The 27,715-nt window shown below is 42.6% G+C and overlaps 2 protein-coding genes across 4 annotated transcripts in view; both read right to left on the bottom strand.

Moving 5' to 3' along the window:
* Nucleotides 1-13,546, bottom strand: part of LOC108889955 (HIVEP zinc finger 3) — a 39,620-nt gene extending 26,074 nt beyond the window's left edge. For 2 of the 3 annotated variants that reach the window (XM_051075945.1, XM_018686676.2), the window contains exon 1: nt 13,243-13,545. The gene's annotated coding sequence lies outside the window, so the exon portion shown is untranslated. Of the gene's footprint in view, nt 1-13,242 lie in introns of all 3 variants that reach the window. The other variant, XM_018686714.2, reaches the window with a different exon arrangement.
* A 4,176-nt stretch (nt 13,547-17,722) lies between these two features.
* serinc2l (serine incorporator 2, like) lies at nt 17,723-25,142 on the bottom strand. The gene is made up of 10 exons (XM_018686746.2): nt 25,013-25,142; nt 23,996-24,157; nt 23,517-23,704; nt 23,330-23,409; nt 23,038-23,175; nt 22,680-22,849; nt 22,185-22,275; nt 21,164-21,314; nt 20,850-21,059; nt 17,723-19,539 (listed from the first exon to the last, which is right to left on the bottom strand). The coding sequence occupies exons 1-10, from the start codon at nt 25,049-25,051 to the stop codon at nt 19,401-19,403; spliced, it is 1,368 nt and encodes a 455-aa protein (XP_018542262.1). The 5' UTR covers nt 25,052-25,142; the 3' UTR covers nt 17,723-19,400.
* Nucleotides 25,143-27,715: the final 2,573 nt, after the last annotated feature.

Below are 27,715 nucleotides of genomic sequence, written 5' to 3'. Positions count from 1 at the left end.
GTGTGTACATGGTATATGACACACACGTTACAGATACACATTTTTCTCTCCCCCTGACCACCCGGGCCGCTGGTCTGCAAGCTAACCGAGCCCCAAGGGTCACACGACGTCTTCCCGCGTTACGGGGAATTAGCAGCACATTCCTCCAGCTGTCATCACTTCGTAAAAGATCTGGTTAGGGAGAAACCTGACTCCAAAAAGCGGGCTCGCCACCTCTCATCCCTCCTCTCTCCCACCATCCCACTTGTCTTTCCAAGCCGCATCCCCCTGCCTGTGAGCCTGATCATTTGAATACAAAGCAGAGAAACAAAAGAAGCCCTTAAAATAGAGATGCTGTGGCTTTCAAAGAAGCACACTGCAGAGACAGAACGAGACAAAAAAAAAAAAACAGAGAGAGAGAAGAAGAGAGAGGAGGCAGAACAAGAGGGAGAAAGATGACGAGATGAGCGGGCTTATGGCGAGAAAGTGAGACACTGTATTGATGTAGGGTAGGTGGCTGGATGCATTGATTTCCTGTTAGTTCTTTGCCCGGTTACGTACGGCTGACTTGTCATCCAATACAGGTTGAAGTACTGTCCCTGAACATGCCCTAAACCGGGATTCACTGCCGTCTCTGTGTGGATACACACACACTGGATCATTATGTTACCTCAAAGAATGTTTCCCCACTGGGAATGTATACTGTAAGTGCTTTCTGTCATGCCAGGTTACTAGAAAAAACTGCAATCTCAGTGTAACCTCAGGTACACACGGTTTGGTATCAAGCAGTCGCATGATTAGTTGGCCGAGGAGAAAGCTCCAATTATCAGTTCTGATTGGGTGATACCTGTTTGAACCTCCTGTAAAATAAATAAAATGCACACCTGAAACCTGAAAGCCTATTAATTAAACATTACGCTGACAGAAAAATTACCTCATCTCACCACAATCTCAAAGAGTCACTTGAGGGCTGCTTATCAACCAGGGTTATTGGCTAAGGAACTGACCTTTTAATTATTATTTCATGATAATGTTTTCTAACCGAATGAGCCGCCTCACACAGTACTTTGCCCCGGTTTTAGAAAAGCAAAATCATCAGGTGTGACGTAAAAGCCCAGCCTCTCACATGTAATTGTTTAAAAACAAGCAGGGGGCAAAAAGGCTAAACACACCAACATGACAGAGTAACAAGAGACGGAGTAGTTTCTGCGGAGAGGTACACTGTATATAGAAACCGATGACTTGACACTGGTTTCACAAAACAAGGTGCTATTGAACAATCAAATTCAATGCAGAATCTTTTAAGGAAAGTGAAACTAACTATGTAACATCAATCTGGGTTTTCATATACTGACATGTTTTTTTTTTTTTTTTACTTCTCTGTGGGTGAGCATTTGTACCATAGAGATATTCAGGACAGGAACACCCTTTTATGCATCCCAGGGCAAGTTTTCTGACACACTTCCATTTTTTTGATGTCATTTCAATAGTTTTCATGCTTTGAATTCACTGCCTCTGTGGTCAGCAGGGTCCAATTCACCCTGCACCAGCTGATTCAGCTGTAGCTGGGAGACTGCGCCTCTTGTGTGGATCTCGGTCAAAACACAATGTGAATTCTCCAGATTGACAAAATATGAATTTGTCACAGTTTTGAATAGTTTTGGAGCTGGCTTTCATATTAGCATGTAGAATATGACAAAGTCTGTTTTTTATTCATATATAAATAGCCTGTGCAACTGTACAGCTTACTGCGAGATGTAAGTAACTTTACTTTTATACAGCCTCTTGAGTCAAGTGTTTAGACGTAATGCCTGATTTTTGTTTTGCTGATGTAACAATAAACTGAGGGATACTGACAACACACAGATGTTTGCCCAAGTAATAATCTTTTGAGGTAGGAGGACATGGCATTCATGAAAAATAAACCCTGACTTGATTTCTTCAGGGGTCAAATTCTTCTATATTCCCTTCACAATTAAAAACAGGCTGTGCAATACAATCAACAAGTCTTTATGGCTGATTCATTTCCTAGAAAGCTGAACAATAAGAGAAACCTGGATGGCAATTGCGGTTAAGGAGCTTCTCAGCTGACTTTTCGTGATCAACAGCCACAGATTCACACTAGTTCAAATATTCAGCTTCTTGAAGCAAGTGCAAAATAAATTTGATTACAATTTACAAAAACCTTTCACCTCTCCACAACATTTTTGAGAAAGTAATGCTCAGAGAACAACTGCATTCCAAGAGGTGGCTGATGGTGTGATTGAAAATTGCTGGTTTTCAGTAAATGCTTAATTGTTAAGAGCTAACTAAACTGAATATGATGTAACATTATGAAAATGACAAAAACAGTGAAACAATATAGTATGAGTTCCTTGTTGAAAACCATGATATTGGTGGAATCTAGTTGCTCATAGTACAAACAGATGAAACAAATACAGCAGGTCAAGTGCTTATTCAAAACCTACAACAAGACCCCTACCATTCCCAACAGAGTTTTCTGGAAGAATAGAAATGCATTTATAGACCATTTAAATAGCAGATGAGGAAGTCATAAGCCTGAACACAAAATTTAAACAAATGGCAAGACGTGCCCTCCAGTGAGCTGCTAAACTGAGAGCGGAAATCTAATCTAAAGACCAAGAAAATCTAATCTGGGGACTGGCAAGTAGGATAACTTTCATTGTTGACGCAGTCTGACTACAAATTGCAGAAAACTCAAACTGTGCATACCATCAAAGTTAAACAGCATTTGAACGAATGCAACAAAGTGAGAGTGGGGTATGGTAAAGAGCGAGCTCCACAGCTGAGGTTTGTAATTAAGAAGATGGAGAGGAGGATGTGCCAATCAGGACTGATTCAATGAGAACACTTCCTGGATTTTAGGATGTTCGATGGATTTTACGGCACACACATGAATGCATGCACAAACTGGCACGTAGCAAAAACACAAACTGTCACAAACACAAGGTAAATCACATTAGACAGGCAGACCTGATCTTGCCAGCCCACAGTTTTCATTTTGCTCATTGTGGTCTGGCAAGACTCAACAGGCCTTTGGTTGGAAGAGACGTCATTCCACGTATGATGTACAAGGAATGACTGACAAACTCAACCTCACTCAGACGTCAACATAAACCCTCTCCCAGTTTACAGATTTAATGTGCCTATGTGGCTGTATTGTGGGTTTGTTAAATTCGACAGTCCGTATAAAATTATACTGAAGTCACTAGCATTGAGTAGCTACAATAGACAGTATGTTACTGGATCATTTGATATATTTCAATCAGATAAGTAAAAGTATTTAGTGACATCAAAATATAATGAGTTACTGAAGTAATATTTTCACATGTAAGACTGTAAGGACAGCAGTTCTTTCTCTTCTAAACACTAATGTCAGCATGCTAACACAGTCACAGTGAAAATGCTAACATGTTGATGTTTAACAGGCTAAATATAAGTAAAAATATTTAGTGACATCAAAATATGATGAGTTACTGAAATAATATTTTCACACTTCACACAGGACAGTGGTTCTTTAAGTTAAACACTTCATGGTCATGGTGAAAATGCTAACATGCTGATGTTTAGCAGGCTATATTTGGGCTACCAGGTTCACCACCTTAGTTTAGGGTGTCATGTTAGTTTGAGTGAGTATTTGGTCATAAACCCAAATATTCAACAAACTGCAATCATTGGATCAATCAATCTATCCAATATTTGTAAGATATACTACTCAAAATAAAAAAATGTCAACATCATGATGGCGCTGAATGAAACGTTGCAGGATCACCAAAGCCAGTAGGATTCATCATTTGGAGACCACAAAATTTCATGGCAATTCATCCAGCAGAGATATTTCAGCCTGGACCAAAAAGATGGGCCAACAAAATCAAATTGCCATGGCTGGAAATAACTGACATTAGATAGAGGATGAAAATAAATACATGGATAAATATCACCCTGAGACTAAAGGCCTAGTCTGTCTTTAGAAGGATAACATTTTCAGCAATCTTTATACAGGCTTGTTTGAGGACATGCAGACTAAAGTAGTAAAGACTTGGCAGATGAGAGGCAGAATACAATATAACACACTGTTCACCATGAAAAACTGCGCTGACGATAATCTGATAACACAGTAGTTACACAGAAAAGCAATAAACAGTGCATTACATAGATTGATGGGATGAAACACTGATACTCTGCAAAGCAAACTGCAGCCTCTGAGTTTTGCGGCCAGCACTTGAGCAAGAGGGGAAATAAATGTTCGAACAAAAAGTCCAGGAAAATCCTTGCAAGCTCTCAACATGGTCAATAACAACCAGCCTATGACTTGTGTCTCTGTGATGCCGATAACAACATGACCAATGATGCAAGTAATAAAGCACAACTATGACCAATGAAAGACAGACTGTTGCTGGCCTAGCAACAGGGACAGCTCGCTCTCACAAGACCAGAGAGACCATCCATCTCTTGGGCTGACAAAGAAACATTATTCTTTCACCCTGACCAAAAAAAAAAAAAAAAAAAAAAAAAATTCTCCCACGGAATCCAGCTCAACACATTAATGCAAGATTTACAATCTCGTTACATTGCTTGTCATAAAGACAGTTTTGAAATCATGTAATCACACACAGGGCATACATTTTTTTTTTACCCCTGGAATAATGTGTTTGTGTGTGTCTCATGCTCTTTTGCTCAGAGAACAAATTGATTTCTCCACTCCACACCCTCCTCCACCCCCCCACCCCTCCCTGTCTCTCCAAAAACTCTCACTTGGGTTTCTCCTGATCTCCCTCTTCTCTGTAATTTAGGCACTCCCACAGTAATGGACACCCTACTCAGGGGCGGTGAGTGGGAACCCAGCCCCGCTGCTCCAGCTACTGTACTTACTCGCAGAGAATCACAATCAGCCTCTCAGATGGCTACCCACATACTACTACAGCTTGGAGGTTCTTTTTTGGCAGTGAGGTGAAGAAAGAGGAGGAGGGGCGTTGGGGGGGGTTGCTGGCCCTGGAGAACAAGGAGAAGAGGAGTCGAGGGAGCTGATACCTCTGTCTCCTCCGCTGGTCACATGCTACCGGCTGCGGAGCTCCTGGTCTCCCCTGTGGGCGTGGGTGTCAGGCTGAAATATGGCATCCAGCCTTGAGCCAGGGATGCGCCCACACCGCACCTCATTTTCCTTTGCCTCGTCAATGCCCGCGGGGAACCTGTCAATCAACTGACACCTGGGCGAGACAGGGGCGCCCTCAGAGGACGAACGCGCTGCCATTAAGCATATTAGAATTGCAGAGTGTTGATGAAAAATCAAAGTCTGCAGTGACTAAGCTGGGGTTGCTCCCTAGCACTGTGCTGACATAGCAAAGCTTGGGGGTGGGGGGAGAAAAAAAAAGGAAAAAGGAGGAGGTGGGGGACTACCTGGGTGCAAACACTGGGACTGCTGACTGTTTGAGGTTGTTGAGGACAGCAGGATTACATAATAGAAAACACCTCCAACTGAGGAAGAGCTTCCTACAGCATTCTCTGTCCTTTTCCCCCCAAAACATATGCACCCATGCCTTTCTCAGTCTCCGCTATAACAACACTGACAAAATCCAAGTGATTTCAACTTCACTGTTATGTGTCTCTAGCCCAGAACATGCTGGGATATGGTGCAGATCCCATGACCCTGCACAGGATAGGCAGGTACAGTACAGATAATGGGTTGATGCGATGGACCTCATATGCAGGACCTTCACGTGTTAGCCTCAACTATTTACCTCCGTTCCGCCTCTTTCCTCAGCTCTACCCACAATCCATCCCATCTCATCCATCCTTGCTCCCCCGAAAGGTGATGAAAACCCCGGCTTTAACATCCAGCAGCAGAGGATAAACACGCAGCCCTATGACGAGCGTTTTTTTTTTTTTTCATCATCTGTTTATTTTCTCAATTACGCTGGGTGAGTCTGTGTCAGCAGCTTTGGGGTTTTTTGCTCTGCCAAGAGGAGAGGAGGGGGGGGGGCGAGAGGGTAGGGAGGGGAGGATCTTTCCCAGTGTGCAGAAGTTTCTAGAGGAAGCATGACACTGACAAACAAAAAAAACAAACAAACAAACAAAAAAAACACTCTGCGTGATCATTGCGATGAGCGAGAAGTCACCTGACCATCCATCTTCGGCTGTTAATCTGCCGTGAGAGTGTAACAAATGTGACATGAGATTACTTCACTAAGGCTGCAGTGCATTGTGGGGCTCGGTCCTGCCTGAGATGATTCACCTACTGTCACGCTTTTTTGTTTGACTATGAGGCCGGTGGATGAACCCAACAGTCTGTCTCATCAAGGATTATTAGGGGTTTTCAGACAGACATTCAAATAAAGCACACAGGGTTTTGTCCTTGAGCCCACAGTCAGCAAAACATAATCCTACACTTACAGTAAAATCAGTAGTACAGAAGTTGTGCAACCAGGTTTTGGTATAAGCCCATTTTAAAGGACTCTACCAGTATATTTACAGGGGTTAGTAGCTACCTGTAACTGTATCTACCAAAGTAATTATTCAGATTATAAAATGCAGCAACACTGTGGTGTTCGACTGCTAAAAACAGGTCCAATAAGGTAACAAATGTGAGTGGTCAACTACCACTTTACTTGGAGGTAAAAACAGATGTTTTACCTCACTAAACAAGAGAACTGGGAGTGTGCACCTCTACGGAAGGTGTGGTGGGTCAAAGGTGAATCGGGATGTTTGTAATCTGTGAGACGTGTTTTACAAAGGACAGTTTGTAAGGAAAGGACAGTTCACCTTTGTTTTTTTCTTTCAGGAAATTTTTAAAAACCTGTTTTTTTTGTGTGTGTGTGTGTGTGTGTGTTCGTTGCCCAGCTGAACTTACATTTTAGCAATTTTGCCACGAGAGCGCTACAAATATTCAACCAAGTGGCTACAAGCTTTAGTTTTCCCCTAAATAAATATCATGCACAGATTTTTGCTGACCATTTCTGAATGCATGCTACACAGTTTACACTTTTCAAAGTCCTCGTCTCTATAGTAACATTTAAAAGTTTACTAGGCAATAGGGAAATTCTCGCGTTTGCTGAATTTAATTAGTCATGTGCAAAGTGTTTCTCGGAATCATATACCAGCAGTATTTAGCAAGCCAATCTGTGAGCTTTGCAAAGTTCAGATTGGTTTAACAAAATAAAACAACGTTTTTTTTTCCGTCTCTTAGTTGCAGCAGAATAATTGCAGGCTGTGAAAGACCTCTCCACTGCTTTGGCACAGTACAAAAGTAATGTCGAGAGATAGGTCTGGCAGGGCCGGACCAGAATATGACAGGCACTCAGATTTTATTGAAGTACAGTGGTAGCCTGTGTTCTGTCTAGACCGAGCTAGGAAAGTTGTCTGTAGGAACGCTCATGCAAATATTGACCTTCAATTAGGTGAAACAGACGCCCTCGCTTAGGCGCAGCAATATGGAGGCATCAGCAAAAACATTGCACACATAAACAGTCGCAGAATATACATAAACATGCAGGAACATACCTGCACAGTGCACACAAACACATCTTGTGTAAATACACACTTCTTTTGCAGCATGAACTGACATCAAATGGAAGACAACTGCAAAAAGCTGAAGCCTTTAAAAGGTAGTTCTAACCTCAAACAGGATGTCAGCACAGCATCAGTAGCGTCGCAAAACCACAACAAAAATGAGTCGTTTTATTCAAACGTAACACACACACACACAGACCAAAATCTGTGGAGTTTTGTGCCCTTTAATAGGGTGAGGAGAAAATGACCTTCCCATGTGATGGCAGTCGACCACACTCCTGCATAATTAACAGCATCTAAAATGAGGTGTTCTTTATATGACCTTACCTGACAAAGTCAGGGCACAGCTTCCCCACAGGGACTCAGCGGTAAATAACAAATGCACATGCATGTGTGCAACCCACAGCACACATATCATCAGATTATTCAATGGTAGCCATGATTTACTATCGCGGCGCATGACCTAAAAGATAAAAAAGAGCGTGCCCCAGGGCTCTCTGTGAGCCAACACAATTCATAGCATGAAGGCACGCCAGGTGAGAGAGTGTTCCTCAAGGCTGAACATGGTACACCGCAGACTGAAGGCACCACGAGAGAGACAAAACACATCTGGATTCTACTGAAGGCTCTTCCAAAGATTTCACAAGGTTTGTCAAGAGTGCTGCTAAAGGAGGAGGGGGGGGGGGTCCAGGGGGTTAGTTCAACCGCTCTGCTTCAGTGACAGTGAGATGGCTAGGGAGGATTGTGCTGGAGCATCGCCTGCTGCCTTGATTTGCTCGGCAGATCCGCGGCAGGGTTGGAAGGATTTTCCCCCCAAAGCCCTCTTACCCTCCCGCAGAGAAGAAATCCCCTCCAATCCTCGCTCGCAGTTACTGCAGGGACGCCTTACGTGCCGAGACAAAGGACTCCAGAGAGGGAAGAGAGTAGAGGAGAGAAGTGAAAACAAGAGGAGAGGAAACACGAGGAGGAACAAGGTGAGGAAACAAGAGAAAAGGGAAGGAGAGGAGGGGAAGGAAGGTGAGGAAACAAGAGAAAAGGAGAGGAAGTGAGAGAACTGCAGAGAAGGAAGGAGGAGAGGAAAGAAGGGAAAAGTAAACAAGGAGAGAGGCAAGGACCAAGGAGGAGAGGAAACAAGAGCAAAGGAGGGGAGAGGAGAAATGAGGTGGGGAAAGAAGAGGAGACAGAAGGAAACAAGAGAAGAGGAAAGGAAATGAGAGGGCATAGGAAAGGAGAGGAAACAAAAAGACAGGAGAGGAGAGGGGAAAAGAGGAGAGAAAAGGTGGAAAGGAAACAAGAGAGATTGGATAAGAGGAAAAAATAAGAAGGAAGTCAGGAGAAGGACATACACTACATCAGAAATGTTGATTAATTATTGTACTGTCTCCCCTCTTCTCCTTAATCTTCTCTCTCTCTCTCTCTCTCTCACACACACACACACACACACTGAGACTATGGTCCGTGCAAATGCTGTGTGCTGAGGGGTGTGGTCGATGGGGTATCTTGGGACCCAGAGAGAGAAAGCGAGAAATTTGGAAGAGGTGGGAGATATCTAGTCGTGAAACACAATACCTCGCCTGCATCAGCGATCAATACACACACCAGGCATGCATCCATAGCTGATCTTTCAAGGCAACAAAAGAATCCTCACTGGAGAGTTACGCGGCCCCCAACCTCCAGAGGGTGAGGTTTAATTCGATCGTTCAAATCTGAATATCCAGTCGCTGATAAGCTACTGTATAATGTGTGTTATCTTTTTTCCCCCAAGAATTCACCAGCTTCTCCCAAGTGTTACACAAATCTCAAACCCAATGAGATTCTGGCCAAACCGTTGCCAGACATACCTGTGGTGAACAGCACAGAAGCTTAGAATCACACTACAACAATCACTATTACACAACAGTGGCCGCTGTGGTAAGTGAACACATGCAGAAAACTGCCATCAGTGTTGATACGAGGAGAAAACAGATAGATTGTAACATATACAGAGGCAAACAATAGAAAATGTAAATGCAGTCAATTTCATTATGGCCTGGTGAAAAGTTGGGAATCATTGTGATGTAATAATAATAAACTTGTGGCCTGTTTTGAAGGAGGATTGCCATTACAAACAGCAAACCCCCCCCCGACATTCCGCCCGGCCACCAACTGTGCCGAAGTGGGTAATGATTAACTCGTATGAAGGGAGCGTTCGAGTGAGTTAACCCTTCTGTTATGCGTCCTCTCCCTGGCCCGGTGCATACTTGTACATCATTGTCAGCGTATATCATTACATAACCTGGCCTGGCACACATGGGAGCGGGGCCAGGTGGCCACACTAACTAACACACACACACACACACACACACACACACACACACACACACACACACACACACACACACAGTACTGACTCTTGCTCCCCTGGCAAACACAAGGAAACTCTATCTCCATTTGAAGGGGGCAGCCAACACACTGGCATGGGTGAAGAGGTTGTGTGGAAGCCAGACACTGATAGACAACCTCACCCTCACCCCGAGACACACACACACACACACACACACACACACACACACACACACACACACACACAGACACACACACACAAGCTGACCTGAATGATACAAACGCATAACCACTGACTACAGACCAGGCTTGCAAGACTAAATAACAGCAACATTTCTTAATAAAAGATCTATTCAGAATACATTACAATGAGAATGAATGCATGCAATAAAGTTATTAGGCTAGTGGGGCATTTGTGAAGTTGCCAGACTGGCACTCCTGGCCTCCATTTTGCAGTGTGTGTGTATGTGTGTGCTTGTGCGAATGTGTATCCAAGGTCTTGTTCCTGGTTCACTCTGGTCTCCCAGCACTACAGTGGCTCTATTCTTCTCTGGTGCTCCAGAGAACAGGATTAATGACCAGCAGCAGGGACATGAAAAGGTTGTGTCCACCAGCCACCAGGATTTTATAGCCTGGGTGTGTGTTTGTGTGTCACTGTGTGTTTATTTTTGTTGAAGGAGACTGATAATGCCATCCCTCTAGCATGCTCTGTCAAAGAAAACAAAACTTAAAACATGCTCATACATGCCATTTGATACTTTGTGAAATCTGTTGAGCCAACAGTCACGCGTGAAGCCGAGCAGGCTGCCAGCTAACACGCTTGTCCATTTTTTTTCCCATCACACTGTCTATGTAACACCTCCGAATTTCACATCAAGGGTTCAGACAAAACTGTCGCTCTTACTAGAGTAAAAAAAAAAAAAAAAAACTGCAGATCATCCCCTGATCCTTTACTCCGGCGTTGCCACGGTTATCAAACCTTGTTATCTGTGGGAGGTGTATCTGAAGGTCTTAGCAGGAACTCCATGCGACCCTCTTGCTGCAAATGGCATTTCATGCATTTAAATCAACACGTCGCCACCTGCAAGGCTGACTCAGTGTGTGAGAGATGAAGAAGCAGTGAGGGTACGTCAGGTGAGAGTGTGTGTGTGTGTATGTGAAAACAGCGATATAGTGTGATGTATAAGGTGTTGAGTGGTTCTGTACTAATTGGCAGAAAACGGGCCTTTTCCATCTGGAGTGTTGCTTGTGCCAGGGTGAGAGTATAGACACACACAAACCTACCTGACTAACTGAGTGAGGTCTTCAGTAATCAGTGTTAAACAGTCATGTTTCGCTTTTATTGTACCTGAACAAACTAATTGCGTAAGTCCATGGCTCTGATGCTGAATACCAACGCTTTTTGTAATGAACTGGCATTGCTAAACTGTCGGCTAGTATGAAAACAGGTTCTACGGCTATACAAATAATGGCACATTCACCTCCATCCTTAAAACACAGTAATTATTCTTAACAAGCCACCTTCTAACATTTCTGCCAAGTTACAATGGTATAAAAATATCAAAGCCAAGCCAGACCAGCGCCTTTTATCCCAATCCATGTTGAAACCATGGCAGTAATCCCTAAACCCGAGATTTTTTTTCGACGATCAAATGCTTCAGGATGTCAAACAATCTTGGAAAATTCGCAAGGAAATGGAGCAGCGCTCTCCTTGGGTGCATGCTGAGCTAGCGCCTTTCTTCAGCCAGCACCACAAGTGGTCTTGATCCAGGCCAGAGCGGAGCACTGTAAGGCTGCCACTTTGTGCTGATTCAATAAGAAATAATTGCATATTGGCCTCTCTCCACTCATACCCCCTCCACACCACCACCATGGTCTGACACTTTACTGTATTTCTATGCTGTGTAAGTTACACTACAGACCCAAGAACTGGGGAGGGAGACTGCAGCACTGTTGCTATTGTTGCTTTTTTTTTTTTTTTTTTTTTTTTTAAAACGTCCACACTCCTGTGGGTTGAATGGGGCATTGCATACATCTGCATATCAACCCTCAACTGATATATATATATATATTTAAAAACAAAAAAAAACATTCTCAGCAGCACCTGGCTTTAGAGCAGACAGCTGTGCAACCACTGTGGTCTTCATCTACATAGAGCAACAAATTTCAAGTGCTATCCTTACCTCACTTCCTGCCAAACTGGCATCGCAAAGAGTGCGATGACTGTGTCTTGTGTCACCTCTTATTTTTCAAATACCTTTGCCTGATGTAATATTTCCTTTATATCTCACGTTATGATGCTATGCTATGGGAGTCAATTATAAAAAAAAAAACAGAACTTAAAAGAAAGTTTAACGCTCACATTAAAGATTTAGATAGATAGATAGATAGATAGATAGATAGATAGATAGATAGATAGATAGATAAATAAATAGATAGATAGATAGATAGATAGATAGATAGATAGATAGTGTTGCAAGTAAATTAGGTGCTAATAGAAATAATGTTAAAAACTGCAGCTACTTACTCAAGGTGACTTCCTGCTACTCTGTTATTCAGAACATAGATGGGGAATATACTGTGTGGTTTGTAAGGAAACTATTTTGCATAATAAACAAGCCAGACAACAGTCATACAGCCACTCACTGTGGCCTGTGTAAATGTCATCCTAATAATACTGTCATTGCCTGGCTGTGTAAAGGTGAACCCTGTGTGGCAAGTCTGACAATAAAAACAGCTTAAATAACAGAGGGGGTTAAACCTGAAACAGAGTAGGTATTAAACTGACTGAACAGCCGCCAAAATAAACCTGTTTTTGGTCAACTTAAACCATCTATCATATAACAGCGGATCAACTGAGTACAAAAAGCATGATGTCATCCTGTAAAAATCTGGCAAGTGTAGGTGTAGCCCGTTGGAAATAAGTTCACAGGCCCGACCGTGAATCTTAAACCGTGCGCGTAGAGCCCCTGCGTGTGCGAGTCTGCACTGTTGCTCTCCTCATCTGGTTTGTTATTAAGGACAAACGGGGTGAATGAAGGTACATGATGAAGCATATGCTGTCAGCTGTACATGCAGCGCCCCCGCCGCTACTTCGGCTCACAAACGCTGCACGCGCTGTGGTTTGGAACGCGACAGCCCCCCCCGCCAAAAAATAAATCCTTCATACGAACTGTCCGCTGCTGCGTGAAACCCATCTTCACCCCCCCTACACACACACACACACTACATTTATCATTCTAACACATGACGAGGCAACTAAACTTCATGACACACTCTTACTGTGAAAACACGGGTGGATATCCTGCCCTCAACTTCACACCGTGGCTACCACTCCTCCCCGTGACAACCACTGCAACACAAAACACGACTCACAAGTCACAAACAGGCGGCAACATTAAGCTTTATATTTACCAGCTTGCTACAGTACGGGCGCTGCAGCCATTTATCCCGTAGCGAAAGGGCCAGAAGTCCGCATTTCCTGGATTGTGATGCGCCGGATAACGGAGTCGCTCTCGGTGCCCGCGTTTCTTGGGGAGGGCAGGGAGCCGGAGCGGCGGGGGCTCGGGGTGCTTCCCGCTGTTGTTGTGTCAGACCGGACAGCGATGCCACATTCAGCTGATCGCCACAACAAAACAACATCTCGCCCTACGCGAAGCACACTCAGCTGCTCCGCACCACCCCGCGCGGCAGGTTTCGGTGGGCGCCGCCCCCCTCCCCCCTTTTCCTCAGCCTCCAACCAGTGAGGTGTCGCTGCTGAGCTCCGCCTCGTGAATAGTCATGAGGTGGCGGGGCCGGCGATTGGCCCGAGGACGCAGTTCCTGGTTAATGCTTTTAATTCCAATTAGCCAGGCGACCTCATGCAGTTGCCTTTAGATGAGGATATGAGTTTTGGAGAGTGGGTGATCGTGCTCCCCTCTGATCTGAGCTGGGCTACTTCAAAAATACTTCTCTCATTCAGCAGTAATATTTAACCTCCTGTGAACCTCAACCTAAAGTGATGCTGACACAGCATCACACAGAGGCGAGGTAAAGTGGAGGTCAGGATCTGAGGCCACAAATCAATTAACTTCTCCCATATGACCGTGTGAACTGTTGCAGGGTCGCGCAGAGTGTTTTGCATTCACACCGGAGTTTCGCCTTCTGCCGTTGTCATGAACCCTGTCACACCTGAGCGATGAGGGGTCAGATACAGTAAAGGTCAAGCGACGGAGGCGGAGGCCTGACTGTAGCTGTGTGGCTAGCTTGGCGTGCCTTGGTACCCCCTCCCCTAGAGATGAAATGGTTCTCTAAAGGCCAGTGAACATCAGAGCTCGCAGGTGGTGGTGGTGGTGGTGACTGGCAGCACACCTCATCTTTTCAGCTTGCATCACCCTCATGGTGCACAGGTAGCCTGTGGAGAAATAAGCCTGCGCTAAAGGACAGTGAAACAACAACCAGCAGCACGCCTCATGGTGTCTAGTAGAGGAGAACCCAGTGTATGGATGAGTAACAGTTTGTCCTCTCCACATATTGTGAACGTACAGTTTGTCCCCTCTGTTTTGTGTCTCATATTTTCAGACCTGCCTGTGCATCTGCATCCAGCAGCACGCCAAACTCTTTGTTCCTGGTGTTAAGAACAGGCGCTGCAGCAAAGAGGGAAAAAGGGGAAGGGAAGGGAAGGAAAAGTGGGAGGGGAGAGGTGTAGAAAAAGGGATGGGAGAGAGAGCAAAGAGAGACAGTGGGAGGAAGAGCGGGAGATGGTGGAAGGAGGAGTGCAGGGACATGCTGTGGTGTGAGCGCTCCGTACTGCTACAATATGACTCTGACAGGCTTATGTAACCAGACTGGCCTGGCATTTGGCTCACAGCAGACGCCGGCTGCACTGACTGTTATATAACTGCATTAGCTGCTCCTCTGAGCTGGGGGAGAGCATGCGCACAGGAGAGCCCCACACACATTCACTCACACATACACACAAACACACTCAGACTTTTAGACTTTTAGACTTCCAGCTTACAGGACAGAGTGACTGCACTGCACTGCACAGCAGCCGGAGCGAGGGGATGGGAGTGATCGAACAAAATGAGGAAAATCCCTAAAAGTCTGGTGGAAGCTCATTAGAAATGAGCAGATCTATTAGTGCCCACATTTTACTTGCTGGAGGCAATGAGTACTAGGCAACTAGGCAATGAGTCTGACAGGCATCAGCATCTTCTCTTCCCATCATCCAGCAACAAGTTTCCCATCCTGAAAAGCCTAATTGGGGCTTAATGTTGGGTAAATGTTTCCAGTGAACATGCAGTATGCCAGCAGGGCCCAAACTCAATTAGCTCCCCTGCATGCGGCACATAATTTAATGGGCCTGGATCCCACTCTTAAAACCCAATTACACCTCAGACAGGCATTTCCAGTCATTCTGTCAAAGAGGTGGTCAGGGATGCGCAAACCTCTCGCAAAAACAATGCTTATACGAAATCGGCATCAGGAGCAGTTCCACAGGGCCAATTCACGGCTCATTTATCGTAATGGAACAAAGCTGAAATATTGCGACAGCCTGTGCAGGGAATGACCTTATTCCTGACAAGTGAAGGCAAAATGCAGCTAAACGCTGACATTTCCAAGCTAACGTGGGAAAAGGGAAGTGGAGATTAAGGTCAGGGATAACACTGCAAGTGATAACCATTGTTTCAGTCAATCTGCAATTAAAAATCCCATGATGCCTAGCCAAGCATGGCTGCAGAGCTGCACTAAGTGGTTCATAATCAGCACATTACAGCCTCTGATCTCTTATTACAGCGACAAATTGCATCTGATGATAACAGAGGAAATGAAGGTGGGATTTATGACACTGGAGCCAATGGCCAAAGACAGAGAGTGTCTTAAATCTATCCTAGGAGAAAAATCGAGTTCACATTTGTGCACCTGATGATAACAGGGGGAAATAAAAGTGCGATTTATGGCGCTTAGCTAATTTGTTCTCAGATGCTGTTGGCTGTGTTCAGAGGCTGTTAAATTTCAGACGGGACTAATGGAAGAAGAGTATAGTGCAAGGAGTTCTTTAGTCTGGTACTTTTATACAATAAATGCCTCAATCACTCAAAGAGAAATGAAGGAATAAGAGGTAAGTTTACAAGAGTGAGGGCAGCTCTTTAAAGAGTAAAGACTGAGATTATGTTTAGCGTGGCTAGAACAATAAAACCAGAAACAATTAAAATCAAAACAAGAGGTTTTCCGTCACATCTTTTTGGTTTGGTAGTGAGCTTACTACAGCGTCTTTGCTTTTTTTTGTTAGGATGATGATTGCACAAGACCCCCACCACCACCACCACCATCCCACCTCCTCTGCGTGTCTGACCCATGAAGTGAAACCATGTGTCAGGGCCAATGTGCACTGCTGCAAAGAGACAAGACAGGACTTCCACTCTGCAAAACATTCGCGCCAGGTGGAATGTTACAGCTTCGCGGCAAGTCCGGTGGAGGAGCACCAAAAAAAAAAAACCAAACAACCCCCCCACCCCCCAAGACAAGGTTTGCACTTTCAGTGCTGAAACTTGTCTTAATGAAGCCTTGCTGAGGAGTCACATACTCATTACACCATGCAATACTGGCAAATAACATAATGTTTTAAATGTGTTGTGTGAATCTAATTCAAATCTTCTAACACCTCTAGGTAGTTTATGTCAATATCCAATATGGAAGAACACTTGTACATAAACATGTATTTGCATCCTCTCCCTTCTGATGTAATCTGTATTCCTGCCCCTGAAGTCTGTTTTTTCACTAGTTTTCCTATATTTTTGTTTTTTCTTTAATGTCTCATAGTTGTTTCTCTTATGGTTTTTTTTGTGCTGCTCTCCTCCTTACAGTCTTTGTTTTCTTCACTACACATGACAAAAACGGGAATCCAGTCTTACGGTCCCGCGCTGTGACACAACCCATCAAACTCAGGATTGTCACAGACAGGCTGAGCAAGGGGTGGTGTTGTGGTGTTGTGAAAGGGTGGGAGTCAACAGGAGGTGGTGCGTCCTGAATGGTTCCAGACAGTGCCAACTGGATTGAGTGACTGTAACAGCCAAAACCAACATGTCCTGTCTGCCAGCCAGGCAAGAAGGAAATAACACAGTGGAGGCTGCAAGCTCTGGCACACACTCCTCTGTCACTGTACCAACACAAGGGACAGGTCATATACATTTACTGCTTTAATTTACAGTTAAAGGGAGGAAATCTGGCCAGAGCAACACTTTTTTTGTCTACTGGTTACGCAAGTCATACTTTGAATTTTTGTCACAGGAAACCACAGTCACCAAAGGGTCGAGACATCAGTGGCTACTGTGAGGGTGTCTCCAGCCACACAACTGCTGAAGAGAGAAACAGTGTTAAGAATTTAAGCAGCAGACAGGCAGGCACAGCAGGGGGGCGTGGCAGCAGAAGGCCAAATACTAAGACAACCCATCAGACATAAAGTGCTTATGCTGACACAGTGTGTCAAGCATATGGTTTGCTTGTCTTCGGGTGTCATCTACACATGTTGCTTCAGAGTACAGCACGTGCTGTGATGTGTCTACCCCCCCACCCTGGTACCTCAAGACCTAAATCTGTGGAGTCATGCACTGAAACAACAAAAAGTGCTATCATACCAGCTGAACCCTGGCGACTGATAAGATGTTGAGCACAATCAATAAATTCTATGGGGCACTTAAAAGCACCCTGAACATAAACATATGAATCACTTTACCAGTAATTGCTGTTCTGCAGTACATAAATAGTAAAAAAAAAAAAGAAGTTAAACAACAAAAGTAGCTTCTGTTACTTACTTACTTACTTACTATCAGGTTATTTTGTAGGTTTTACACTCCATCTTCATCTTATTTTTAATGGAAAACAACTGTAAATCTTCCATCAGGACAAAGACTGAGTGAAACTTTTTCATCTTTATTAAAAACAATGTTTATACATTAATTACAATATTAATTCATGCCATAAGCCTATACCTTATGGCATGCAATGACTGACTCACCACACTGTGTTAGGCAAGGCATAATAAGCACATGTCGTTATTAGTGGTAAACTGTTTTTGAAACGCGGGACTACAAAAAGGCACTTAATAGTGTTCTGAAATGTTACATGTTATTATCTTACACTGGCAAATCTAAGTAATTTCCTTATTAGGGTATTAATGGCTAAATGTAAATTACATTTAACATGTTTGGTAAACAAAATTAATATTTTTAAAAAATCAATTTATCACAACACTTTGAAAACCTCCATTCACAATATTCACATGCAGCCAGAGAGAGTGTCTGATTCATGTGTGTGTGTGGGTGTTGAAATGTTGGAAAAGAACATGACATAGACAAAGGATAACATTTTCAGGATTGTACCAAAATCATTTTTCACAAGTACAAAATATACTGATCTTATTTTAACTCAATCCAGTCATATTGAAATTGAGGTAACTACTATATAATGCATAAATTTACTGTACCACCATTACAACCATTGACATACTATGAAAGTCAATATCATTTAACAGCAATTTATCATTTCTGAAATGCTTTGTTATTGTTTTGTACATTGCAACATTTAAAATTCCCTTTTTTCCCTAAATTGAATAACACGCTCTGCAACATTCTGGAAATAATGGCATTTGTGAGAGCACAGGTAGTATGGAGTTCACGCTATCACCTCCTGAACCGTACCACTGCACATTGCATGATGCTGACTGCTGTGGATCAATACATGTCTCCCTGCTGCAAACAGGCTGCAGTACATGTACAGATTGTTGCCCGTGGCTGTACAAGGCTGAACACAGTCAGACATGTAGAGGAATAGCACCAGAGATAAATTACCTTGGACTGAAGTAGGCGAGGAAGAGCTGAGATTAGACTGGTTGACTCTCTGGCTCAAGGTGCAATGACGTGGATTTGCATACAGCCTAGCAGCAAAGGGGAAGCCCTGTTATGATCTGCGGGGTGTGTCATATTAGTCTTATCTAGCTCTCACACTCACCTCGTTCTGGGGCTCCTAAGGAGGGCTACCCTGGTTCCCCCCACACTATGACAGTCCAGCTAATCAGGGGTACTCCAGACCAGAGAGGTCTGATCTTGCAGGCCTTCGAAGGGGAAGGAATCTGTAACTGAAACATCTGAGGTATTGAGAAAGTGCCTTGTTGCTGAGTCTTTGTGATAGTCCAGTTAACTAAAATTCTGCAAAAATATAATGAAGCTTACACAACCGTACCACATCCAGCAGAAGGTAGGGAGTAGCCTATCAAGGTGCATCACTGGCAAAGAAAATAACTTCTTGTGGTTAAAACCATCATCAACAGACTAACAAAAAAATTCCACTTACACCTTCAAACATCTGTAGAGATTACAACACTCAATAAACATACCAAGAGAAGTAAAACAATAGAAACATAATTGCAAAAGCAAGTATTTGAAAAAGAAATTTAAAGTATTTCCTTTATAAGATCCTTCCTATTTCCTTTATAGCATTCTTCACACTGCCAAATACACTAGGCAAAAAAAACAAACAAACAAAAAACCCCCAAAAAAGAGGACCAAATATTGCCAAAAGACAAGGCGTGCTCAGCTGAAATCCCTGTCAGGGAAGATGAGGGGGGCGATGAGGGTCCAGAGGTAGAGCCCAAGGCCCAGCCAGCTGGAGCTCATCTTCACCCACACAGCTGGCATACTGCTCTGCATGGCCTGGGTGGTTGTGTCTGGTCTGAGGGAGGACGCAGAGAGGAAAAGTACTATTTAGAGAGATCGACTCATTGTAACATGTACTACACTTTATCTAAATATATTGTTCATCTAAGGACCATTAAAGAAGGCACTGTGGTGGATGAGTTTTTCCTTTCTTTCTTTCTAAAATAAGGTGATTTTGGAAATATTCAAGCTAGGCCTAAAGAATGAGAGAACTTTCAGGTGAAGTAATGTGCCCTCTGCTGGCAAAAGTAGAGGCCTACAATGCCTGAAACTGGCCACTTTCAAAACATCTGGCCATCTCAGAAGCATCACTATTTTTGCATGAGAGCTCAACAATTTTGTGTTTTTACATACTTTTACTTCCTCATCAGGATTCTTCCCTGCAGTCACAAGCTGTCTATCCTTTGGGCCATTTGTGTTGCACGTCAAATAGGGATGCACCGATACCACATTTTTTCAATCCAATTACAAGTACAAGTACTTACATTTGAGTACTTGCAGATACCGAGTACCAATATGAGTACTTATTAATGCCATTACACTTTGTACATTTACTTGAAAACATGTTTTATTTTCATCAGATATTGTTTCATTCTCTGGCTGTAAGAAATTGCTAACTGACATTTGAACATTCCATTATGTATGGCATTGCCACACATTTTACTCAAATAGAAGTACTGTTATTGACATTTTAGCATTCAACTGCATCTTTTTTGTTAAGAAACAGCCTTGCCACATATTTCACATAAATATAGCCCTGAAATATAACTGTACCAACATAAAACAGTGGCAGAGAAACTAAGGCATTATCATGTAATAAGCAACGTCTGTCTGTGAGAACTAAGTCTATTTTGAAAAAGTGAGGAGCAGGTTTTTTTGAATGAAAAACAGCTTCTCTGCATTATCAGCTGTTAGTCTGTTGTGGTTTTCATCTATAATGTGGGACACTGAGCTAAAAATCCTTTCACTTTCCACACTGCTGCTGTTTTTTAGATGTTTTATCAGATTGCTTGTGTTGAAAGTACTCGCTTTCGTCCCTCCTCTTGACAACTTTGCAGAGCATAATTTGCAGTCCGCTTTACTTTTGTCACCATCATCCACTTTGAAATACCTCCACACCGCCGACATAGCTCCTCCTTGTTCTCGATTAGCACCTGACCGCCCAACTGAACGTCTCGCTGCCGTAAAGCGGTATCGGGTGTTATGGTATCGGGACACTTTTATGAGTACGAGTACAGGAACAAGGGTATAGGACATATACCTGATGCTGGTATCGGTATCGGTGCATCCCTAATGTCAAACAATATGATGAAGACAGACACTTACTTGTACCAGTTGGTGAGGGTCATCATGATGTACAGAGAGGCTAGACAGAGGTGGAAGTGGAAAAAGGAGTAGCTGTAGGTGACTCCCTCCTCCTCATTGTCCACAGCTCTGCGTATACCGTCTTCTCCCACTACGGCCTCTCCACCTGAACCTCCGCCCTCCTCTGTCTGCATCAGCTTGTTTACCTGGGTGTTACTGGACGAACGGATACTGAGGGGAGAGACAGAGAGAGACAGTTTTACAAAAACATAAATAATACAAAACAGCAGCAGAAAATAAAATGTGTGCACAATTGTTTGGCACTGCTACCCTACCTGGCATAGAGAGTGCAGAAGAGGAAGATGACCAAACCAACAATGCCCTGAGCATCCCACCACTGCACCTGTCCTGGTGTGCTGTCACCAGATGGTTCAGTGGTGCTAACGTTCGACACTAGACCCAATAGGCTGGGGTTACACTTCCGATCTAAGACATTAAAGAATACACACAAAGCATTAGACATTTTATTGCACTATAATAGGTAATATATTATTGTACAGTGAGTCTGTTTACACTTGACATAAACTTGTATCTCAGGGCATTTGAGTTCCATGTTGAATGTAAAGATGATTTGCTTTTTTAAAGTTCTACTGTAAATTAAAATTTTTGCAGCAGTGATACTGCAAAAATCGTAGGCAGACGACAGTACTAACATATTAATCACAAAGTGTAAATGTTTTCCAGTTCATGAATACACTGAAATAAATGTCCATGTTGCACAGCTCTTCATTGTACACTAACTAATGTTTTTAACTGCTCTGCCTTATGTTATAAAATAAGCAGCTGTTGCCCATGACATCTAGCAAAAGGCAAAAAGCGTGTGCAGTGTTACAACTTCTGTGAAACATGAAAGAGATGGTTGTTCCAAAAGGGCAAAGGCAATTTGCATTTTGAAACCTTGGTCTATGTGGGTAGTTGAGATATATTCATTAATGTCATGTGTAAATAGATCTCAGATGGATGTGTAGATAAACCTAAAGCTAATGCATGATAGCAGTTGTGCAGTCTACCAAAAGGCAACTGAACACTAACCCCACAGTCACCACAAGCTCGCCCATTGTTCCCATCTCATGGGAAAGGCAGATCACACGACATGAGACAAGAAAGGTGTCCTAACTAGCAGCAAAAAAAGGCACCTCTTTGTTCCTATTGCATGCCATGGAAAACTCACCAGTGTGATCAAAATGCTGCCGCAGATAAATAGCAAGTACATACATTTAAAGAAAACAGAGCATAATCACAACTGAGCATGCAACCAAAAGGTGCAACTGTGGTATAAAACAACAGAGGACTCACTTGGATTGTTGGTCATTGCAGACCAAGTGACATACATGGTGTAGAGGGAGATGAGTGAAGCCTGGAGTAAACCGGAGTGAGGCTGGGCTTCCTGTAACAAACAGGACAAACATATTCACATTAACATTGTGTAGTGCACCAAAGACACCATAGTCATATTTTCATATTAGACAGAACTAATGTGCGTAAAGAAATTAGACTTTGACTTTACTTTGTCATGCAAATTTATAACCACATGTGATGAACAGAGACTTATTACAGGGTTTACAAACAGCAAAATATAAACTGATGTTGTGCTGTGGTCAAGAGATTACTGAACTAACTAACTGAGTTGTAGATGACAGAAAGCTGACCTCTGCTCTGAACTGTAGGGAGCATTTCCAGCACATTAAAAAGGAGGCTAAGAATGGAATGAAAGCCACAAACAGAGATAAATGTGTTTTCAAATGTATCTGTATTAGCATGGCCATGGCCTAAGACTGATCCATACTGTACCTGTATCTTGGGTAGGATGGAGACGATGGAGATGATGACGCAGAAGATAAGGTTGAGGCTGATGAAGACCTTGTGCTCTGTGCAGTCATCAGACTGTGTGTAGTAAATGTAGAAAAGCACCACAGCAGTGATAGCCAGGGCATAGTGGAGGAAGGTGAAAGTCAGTAGACCTGTAATTTACATAACCATACATTGACATGATCGGCTTAAAACCACAAGTGTATTCAAAATGAGTTTATGATTTGGATGGCAGAGAAGATCTGTCTTCTAATCAAAAATTATGTCAAGTGTATATTTTTTTTGACAAATATGCAGCTAAACATGGTAAGAAACACCTCTTTTTGAAAGAATACTGTACCTGCAAACCAGCATTTGTTGTCGCTATTTTCAGCATTTTCTACCCACACCTTATTCCAGGAATGGGCAAAGTCGATGAGGAGAATTAGTTGGATGAGAATGAAAATGAAGGATCCCACGACTCCAAAGTAAAACCACACTGTAAAGTAAATGGACATAGGTGATACAGTTTCCTAAAACTGGTGATGAGTAATATAGACATTTCTACACTGCCTGAGTCACATGTTTATGTCTGCTCAAGAAAAAGATTAATTATGGAATTACTATTGTAATTCAACAGAGTATGTTAGTACCAGTGTGAAATGTTCCGTCAGGGATGAAAAAAGCTCCCACTGTTATTCCCACCAGGATCAGAAACTTAAAGAACCAGAACCTGAAAAATAAAGAGTTACAAATTCACCATCAGGCAGAAGCAGCACATGCAAATCTGTCTCCATCTCTGAACCAATACAGTGCCTGTAAGTCCATTACAGCTCTTACCCATTTTGAATAGCTGCACGTGGGTCTTTGCTGCTACGGACACCGATCATAATGGCGGAGAAGAGAAAGAAGAAGCAGGTCATGGCGAAGCACATACGGTATACAGACTTGTAGCCCACAAGAACATCACAGTTGGCCACGTTTTCAACGCCAGGTATAGCAGTTCCTCCATGGCAAAATCCTGGGATCTATAGAACACAAGAAAGTCAGAAAAAACAAACTTGTAATTAAGCTTATCTAGAATGTTTTTACCAGAGATAATATGACATACTTCAAGATACATGACTGAGAATTTTTTTCTGTGCAATTAATAAATTGTAAAGTGACTGCAGAAACAGCATCTAGCAACACATTTTAGCCATCTGCTGTATACAAATGGTGTAACCAGAGCATTAAGACATGTCATTGTAACTACTTCTAGCTTCCACTCAGATATTGAATTATAGTGAATTATTCCTAATCTAGCACACTGATCTCACTTTGCGAAGCTCTGTCTCCATTCCAGGAAGGATCATGATGACCGACACCAAGGTCCCCAGCAGCAAGAAGAAGGAGAAAACCAGCCGTGTGACGGTGGAGTTATTAGAGGAGGGACAGCACCCACACAGAAGGCACGGTGCTGAGCCACACAGACAGGAGGCCTGTAGGAATGGGCAAGGTGGGAGTGGGAGGAAAAAACGACACACACAGTTAAAGCTTTAGATAGTGCAGGGTTTTAAAAACCAGCCAAATGAATGCAGGCAACTGCTTTGGCAGAATGCCATTCACAAATAGGTTTTGTTCCATGAAAGGTACTGGGCTGGTAAATTATTAATCGCAATTGTCATTTTCCAACATTGAATTAAACTGTATAAGCATCGCCCACATCTCAAATACAAAACACAATGTACTGACACGGACGTATTGTTATCTCAGTATGTAAATCTAGGCCACAAGTTCCTCTGGCTTTATGACAGTCATAGATAATTAAACAGTCCACAGAGAGGACGAACAGACTCCACCTTATTTAACCTAAAGCTATTGACAGTGACATAGTTAGCCCATTTAACGCTAAACCAACCTTAATGTCGTAACGGCCTGACCAGGAGTTGTTGTCCCAGAGATTAGTCAAAGCATATGCAATACATTTTTGGTAATTACTCGGTAGTGTTAGCATAACTATCTAACCTAGCTAGCTGGGGTAGATGTGTTTACATTAGTGTCAATGGCCTGTTCTGACACTTCCTCAATAGTTACTTTCTTTCACAAGACTGCTAAGCTACCTTCCCTGAAATTTCTAACGTTATAACGATCTATCACAGCAAGTATCTGACGTTAACTTACTAAATAATAACAGCGTTTTGGGTTAACTGTCAGGTAGCTGGCGCTTAACCCAATTCCTCAGCCAGCTAACGTTAACCTTAGTGTAACGCATTTAGCTAAGCGCTAACGTAAGACGCAATAAAAGCCTGTCGCTGATATCTAAGACAATACTCGTATTGGCATTTAGTACTTACACAGCTGGCTAAAGAGCACAAGGCCAGACAAGCGCCCATTTTGGCATTAAAATGCTGAGTTTAGCTGTGGTGTTCCGACGCCTCTCGCCTTCTCGTTAAATATTATCAGGACGTACAAACTGCCGGAAGCTGCTCAGCGGGTTTGCAAAATAAAGGTCTTCACGAATTAACTCAAACTTCTCAACATGTAAGACCTAAAATGTAGCATGCACCGCACACCAAGAGGCGTAGTTGTGAGTTGGATGAAAAATAAATCGTTTTAAAATTAGGCTGCAATTTTAAGAATGATAGCACATCTGTGTGTGGTTAATGGATTAAATTTGTGTTGTGGAACTGTTCATTTCCTCCAGTCCAAATTTTGTCTAGGTGTGCCTGCAGGGCACAGTGGATAACATTAACAGTAAATGTGGGGGGTTTGAAGCCTACCATCTGTTCTGTCGCTCAGCATCTCAGGAGCTGAGTGTCTGTTGTTTAAAACTACCCGGCCAGCAGAAGAGCGCCTGTCAGGTGCTGAAAGAAGCTTCTTCAAAGCCCCTGCTGTTGGTAGTGCACCAGCACAGTAGGGAGCCAACAGTGATTGGGTTATTAATAGTCCCTTTAATACCTAACCTGGAATAAGCAATATTTCAGTGCCAAATACAAATTCAATAGCAAGTATGAGTGTTGAGTTCTAGTTAAATTAATCATCTTGGACATTTCTCAATTCACCAAACACTGAAAGATACATAACAAACATAACAAATACATTGAGTTAACAGTTGAAAACCCACAAGGTATACAGCCGTAAAACACAAAGAAACCATTGCAATATACTGTGAATGTGTTAAAGATGAGTGGTTAATATATGCAATGTACAGTAGGAAACATTGGGTGCCACCACAGATCCTCTTGCAATGAGGATAAGTAGACCATCGTCTCTGTTAATGAAATACACGCTGAAATACACGTTTTTTTTCATTCAGTTTTCAGTCAGTAAGTTCTGAATGGAAAAGAAGTTTTTCATCTTCTTTACTGAATTTTCAACTCAATGAGTGCATCCACTGTCCTGTTCTTACATGAAAGTCATTTTTGTCCCAGGTATGACTTAAAAACAAATACTAAATCACAAGTTCCAACATCAAACTAGTGGTAATGTAGAAATTTACAGACATAAAGCATTTTTAGGTGCATTTAATTTTTTTCAGGTTGGTTCCTCTATCCAACACTAGGTAGCAGCATTTAACCAGCATTTTACATTACAGCCATTCAATTTAATGAGCTGTAATAAACTACATTTCACATCTGAACAGGTGAATCACTCAACAACAATGGTACAATAATATGAGAAGACAGTTCGTAGGTTGGGACTAATACACAGGCCTCACACAAAAATCTAGAGGTTTTTGTGTGAGGCCTGTGTAGGTTCCCTACACACATCATGTCATGGAGGGACTGCAGTTACATGGAATGTCCTGGGACACAGTTTCTCTGTGATTTAATGTTGCATGTCTCAACATGCCACCTTGTACCGCACCACCAGCAATAGTCAAGTCTAATCTGTCAGAACAATCATGAGCTGTTTATGAATTATTCTCACTACTAGAGGGTATTTGGATTCAACAGAAGCATCTGGTGCCTGGATACACAGGAGGGAAGTTAAATTAAAGGAAGATCCTTTGTAATGTCAAGCCATCTGTGGCATTCTCAGTTAGTTTAGAATAAATGACAGGGGGCCTGTGTGCAGAACCAAGATTAATATGAAGAATGTCTGTCAATTAATATATTTAGTTAAAATCTACACTAAGATTAATGTCTGTTATGGTTAAAGTGCGGATATTCAGGTCCTTGCATGCTGTTGATGTGGTAGCTGAGCCAAGGTCAGAGATGGCCAGTAAACCATGAAGGAAAAAGAGACATGAGCATGAGCCAGTGACAGCTGCAGCTTCTGTAGCCCTAAAAATATGACAGTTTTAAAGGATACCACACATGCATCCAAAGATTTTTCTCTCACCTGATCTTAAAGACAGAGATAAGTTAAATGTTTGGATGTACAGCGGGGAATCTGAAATACACAACAGTAATCTAAACTTTCTAAACAGAATGACTTCAGAATGACAGGAATCAAATTCTTCTTGTTTTCATTTTCAGTTTGCAAAAATGCAGGTGATACAGTTTTTTTTTTTTTTCACCTGAAAGTAAAACTACTGTTCAACCAACCTCTGTCATCCACTGGCAGTTTTAGCCACTCATCCTTTTGAGTGTCCTATAATCACCCCTTTGTTCTGGCACTGGCAGGCTCACTTGGCTGGCAGCAGCTGGCAGCTGATGTCTGCCTCTCTCTATTTTATTGTTCGTAGGACACAGCTGCCAGGATTAAAACTTTACTCTCATCCATCACTACCCTTCTTTTATCACTCACTCCAAGGACATTCTTGTAGTTTCCCCCTTAAGCAAGAGCTGCAACAAAAGAAAAATGGTAGAGGGAAAAAAGAATCTTCTTTAAGCTTTAAAGACTTATTTGCTGGATAGAGGAGAAGTGAAATGCTAATACATGCAACAATAAATCTAGATACACTTGACACTGAGGCTTGAGTAACTGACAAAAGTCAACTGATGAATCTACTGTATTACAGTTTAAATTCACCCTGTGTAAGACGCAATATTAAGGACAGAAAAAGGAGACAAGAGTTTGTTAGCACACTCAGAGATTGTCTGAAAATAGTT

The sequence above is a fragment of the Lates calcarifer genome, linkage group LG15 (assembly GCF_001640805.2).
Source record: "Lates calcarifer isolate ASB-BC8 linkage group LG15, TLL_Latcal_v3, whole genome shotgun sequence".
In the NCBI taxonomy this organism is placed as follows: domain Eukaryota; kingdom Metazoa; phylum Chordata; class Actinopteri; family Centropomidae; genus Lates; species Lates calcarifer.
Note: the sequence above shows the minus strand (reverse complement) of the source record. Positions and strands in the feature narration are given on the sequence as shown.

Bases quoted from the DNA above. Each gene is read 5' to 3' on its own strand.
- serinc2l (XM_018686746.2), bottom strand. From the start codon at position 25,051: ATGGGCGCTTGTCTGGCCTTGTGCTCTTTAGCCAGCTGT. The intron at 23,176-23,329 runs GTACTAACATAC...TTTACTTTACAG, and splicing joins TGACGGAACATTTCACACTG to TGTGGTTTTACTTTGGAGTC. The intron at 22,850-23,037 runs GTACAGTATTCT...TGTAAATTACAG, and splicing joins CAACAAATGCTGGTTTGCAG to GTCTACTGACTTTCACCTTC.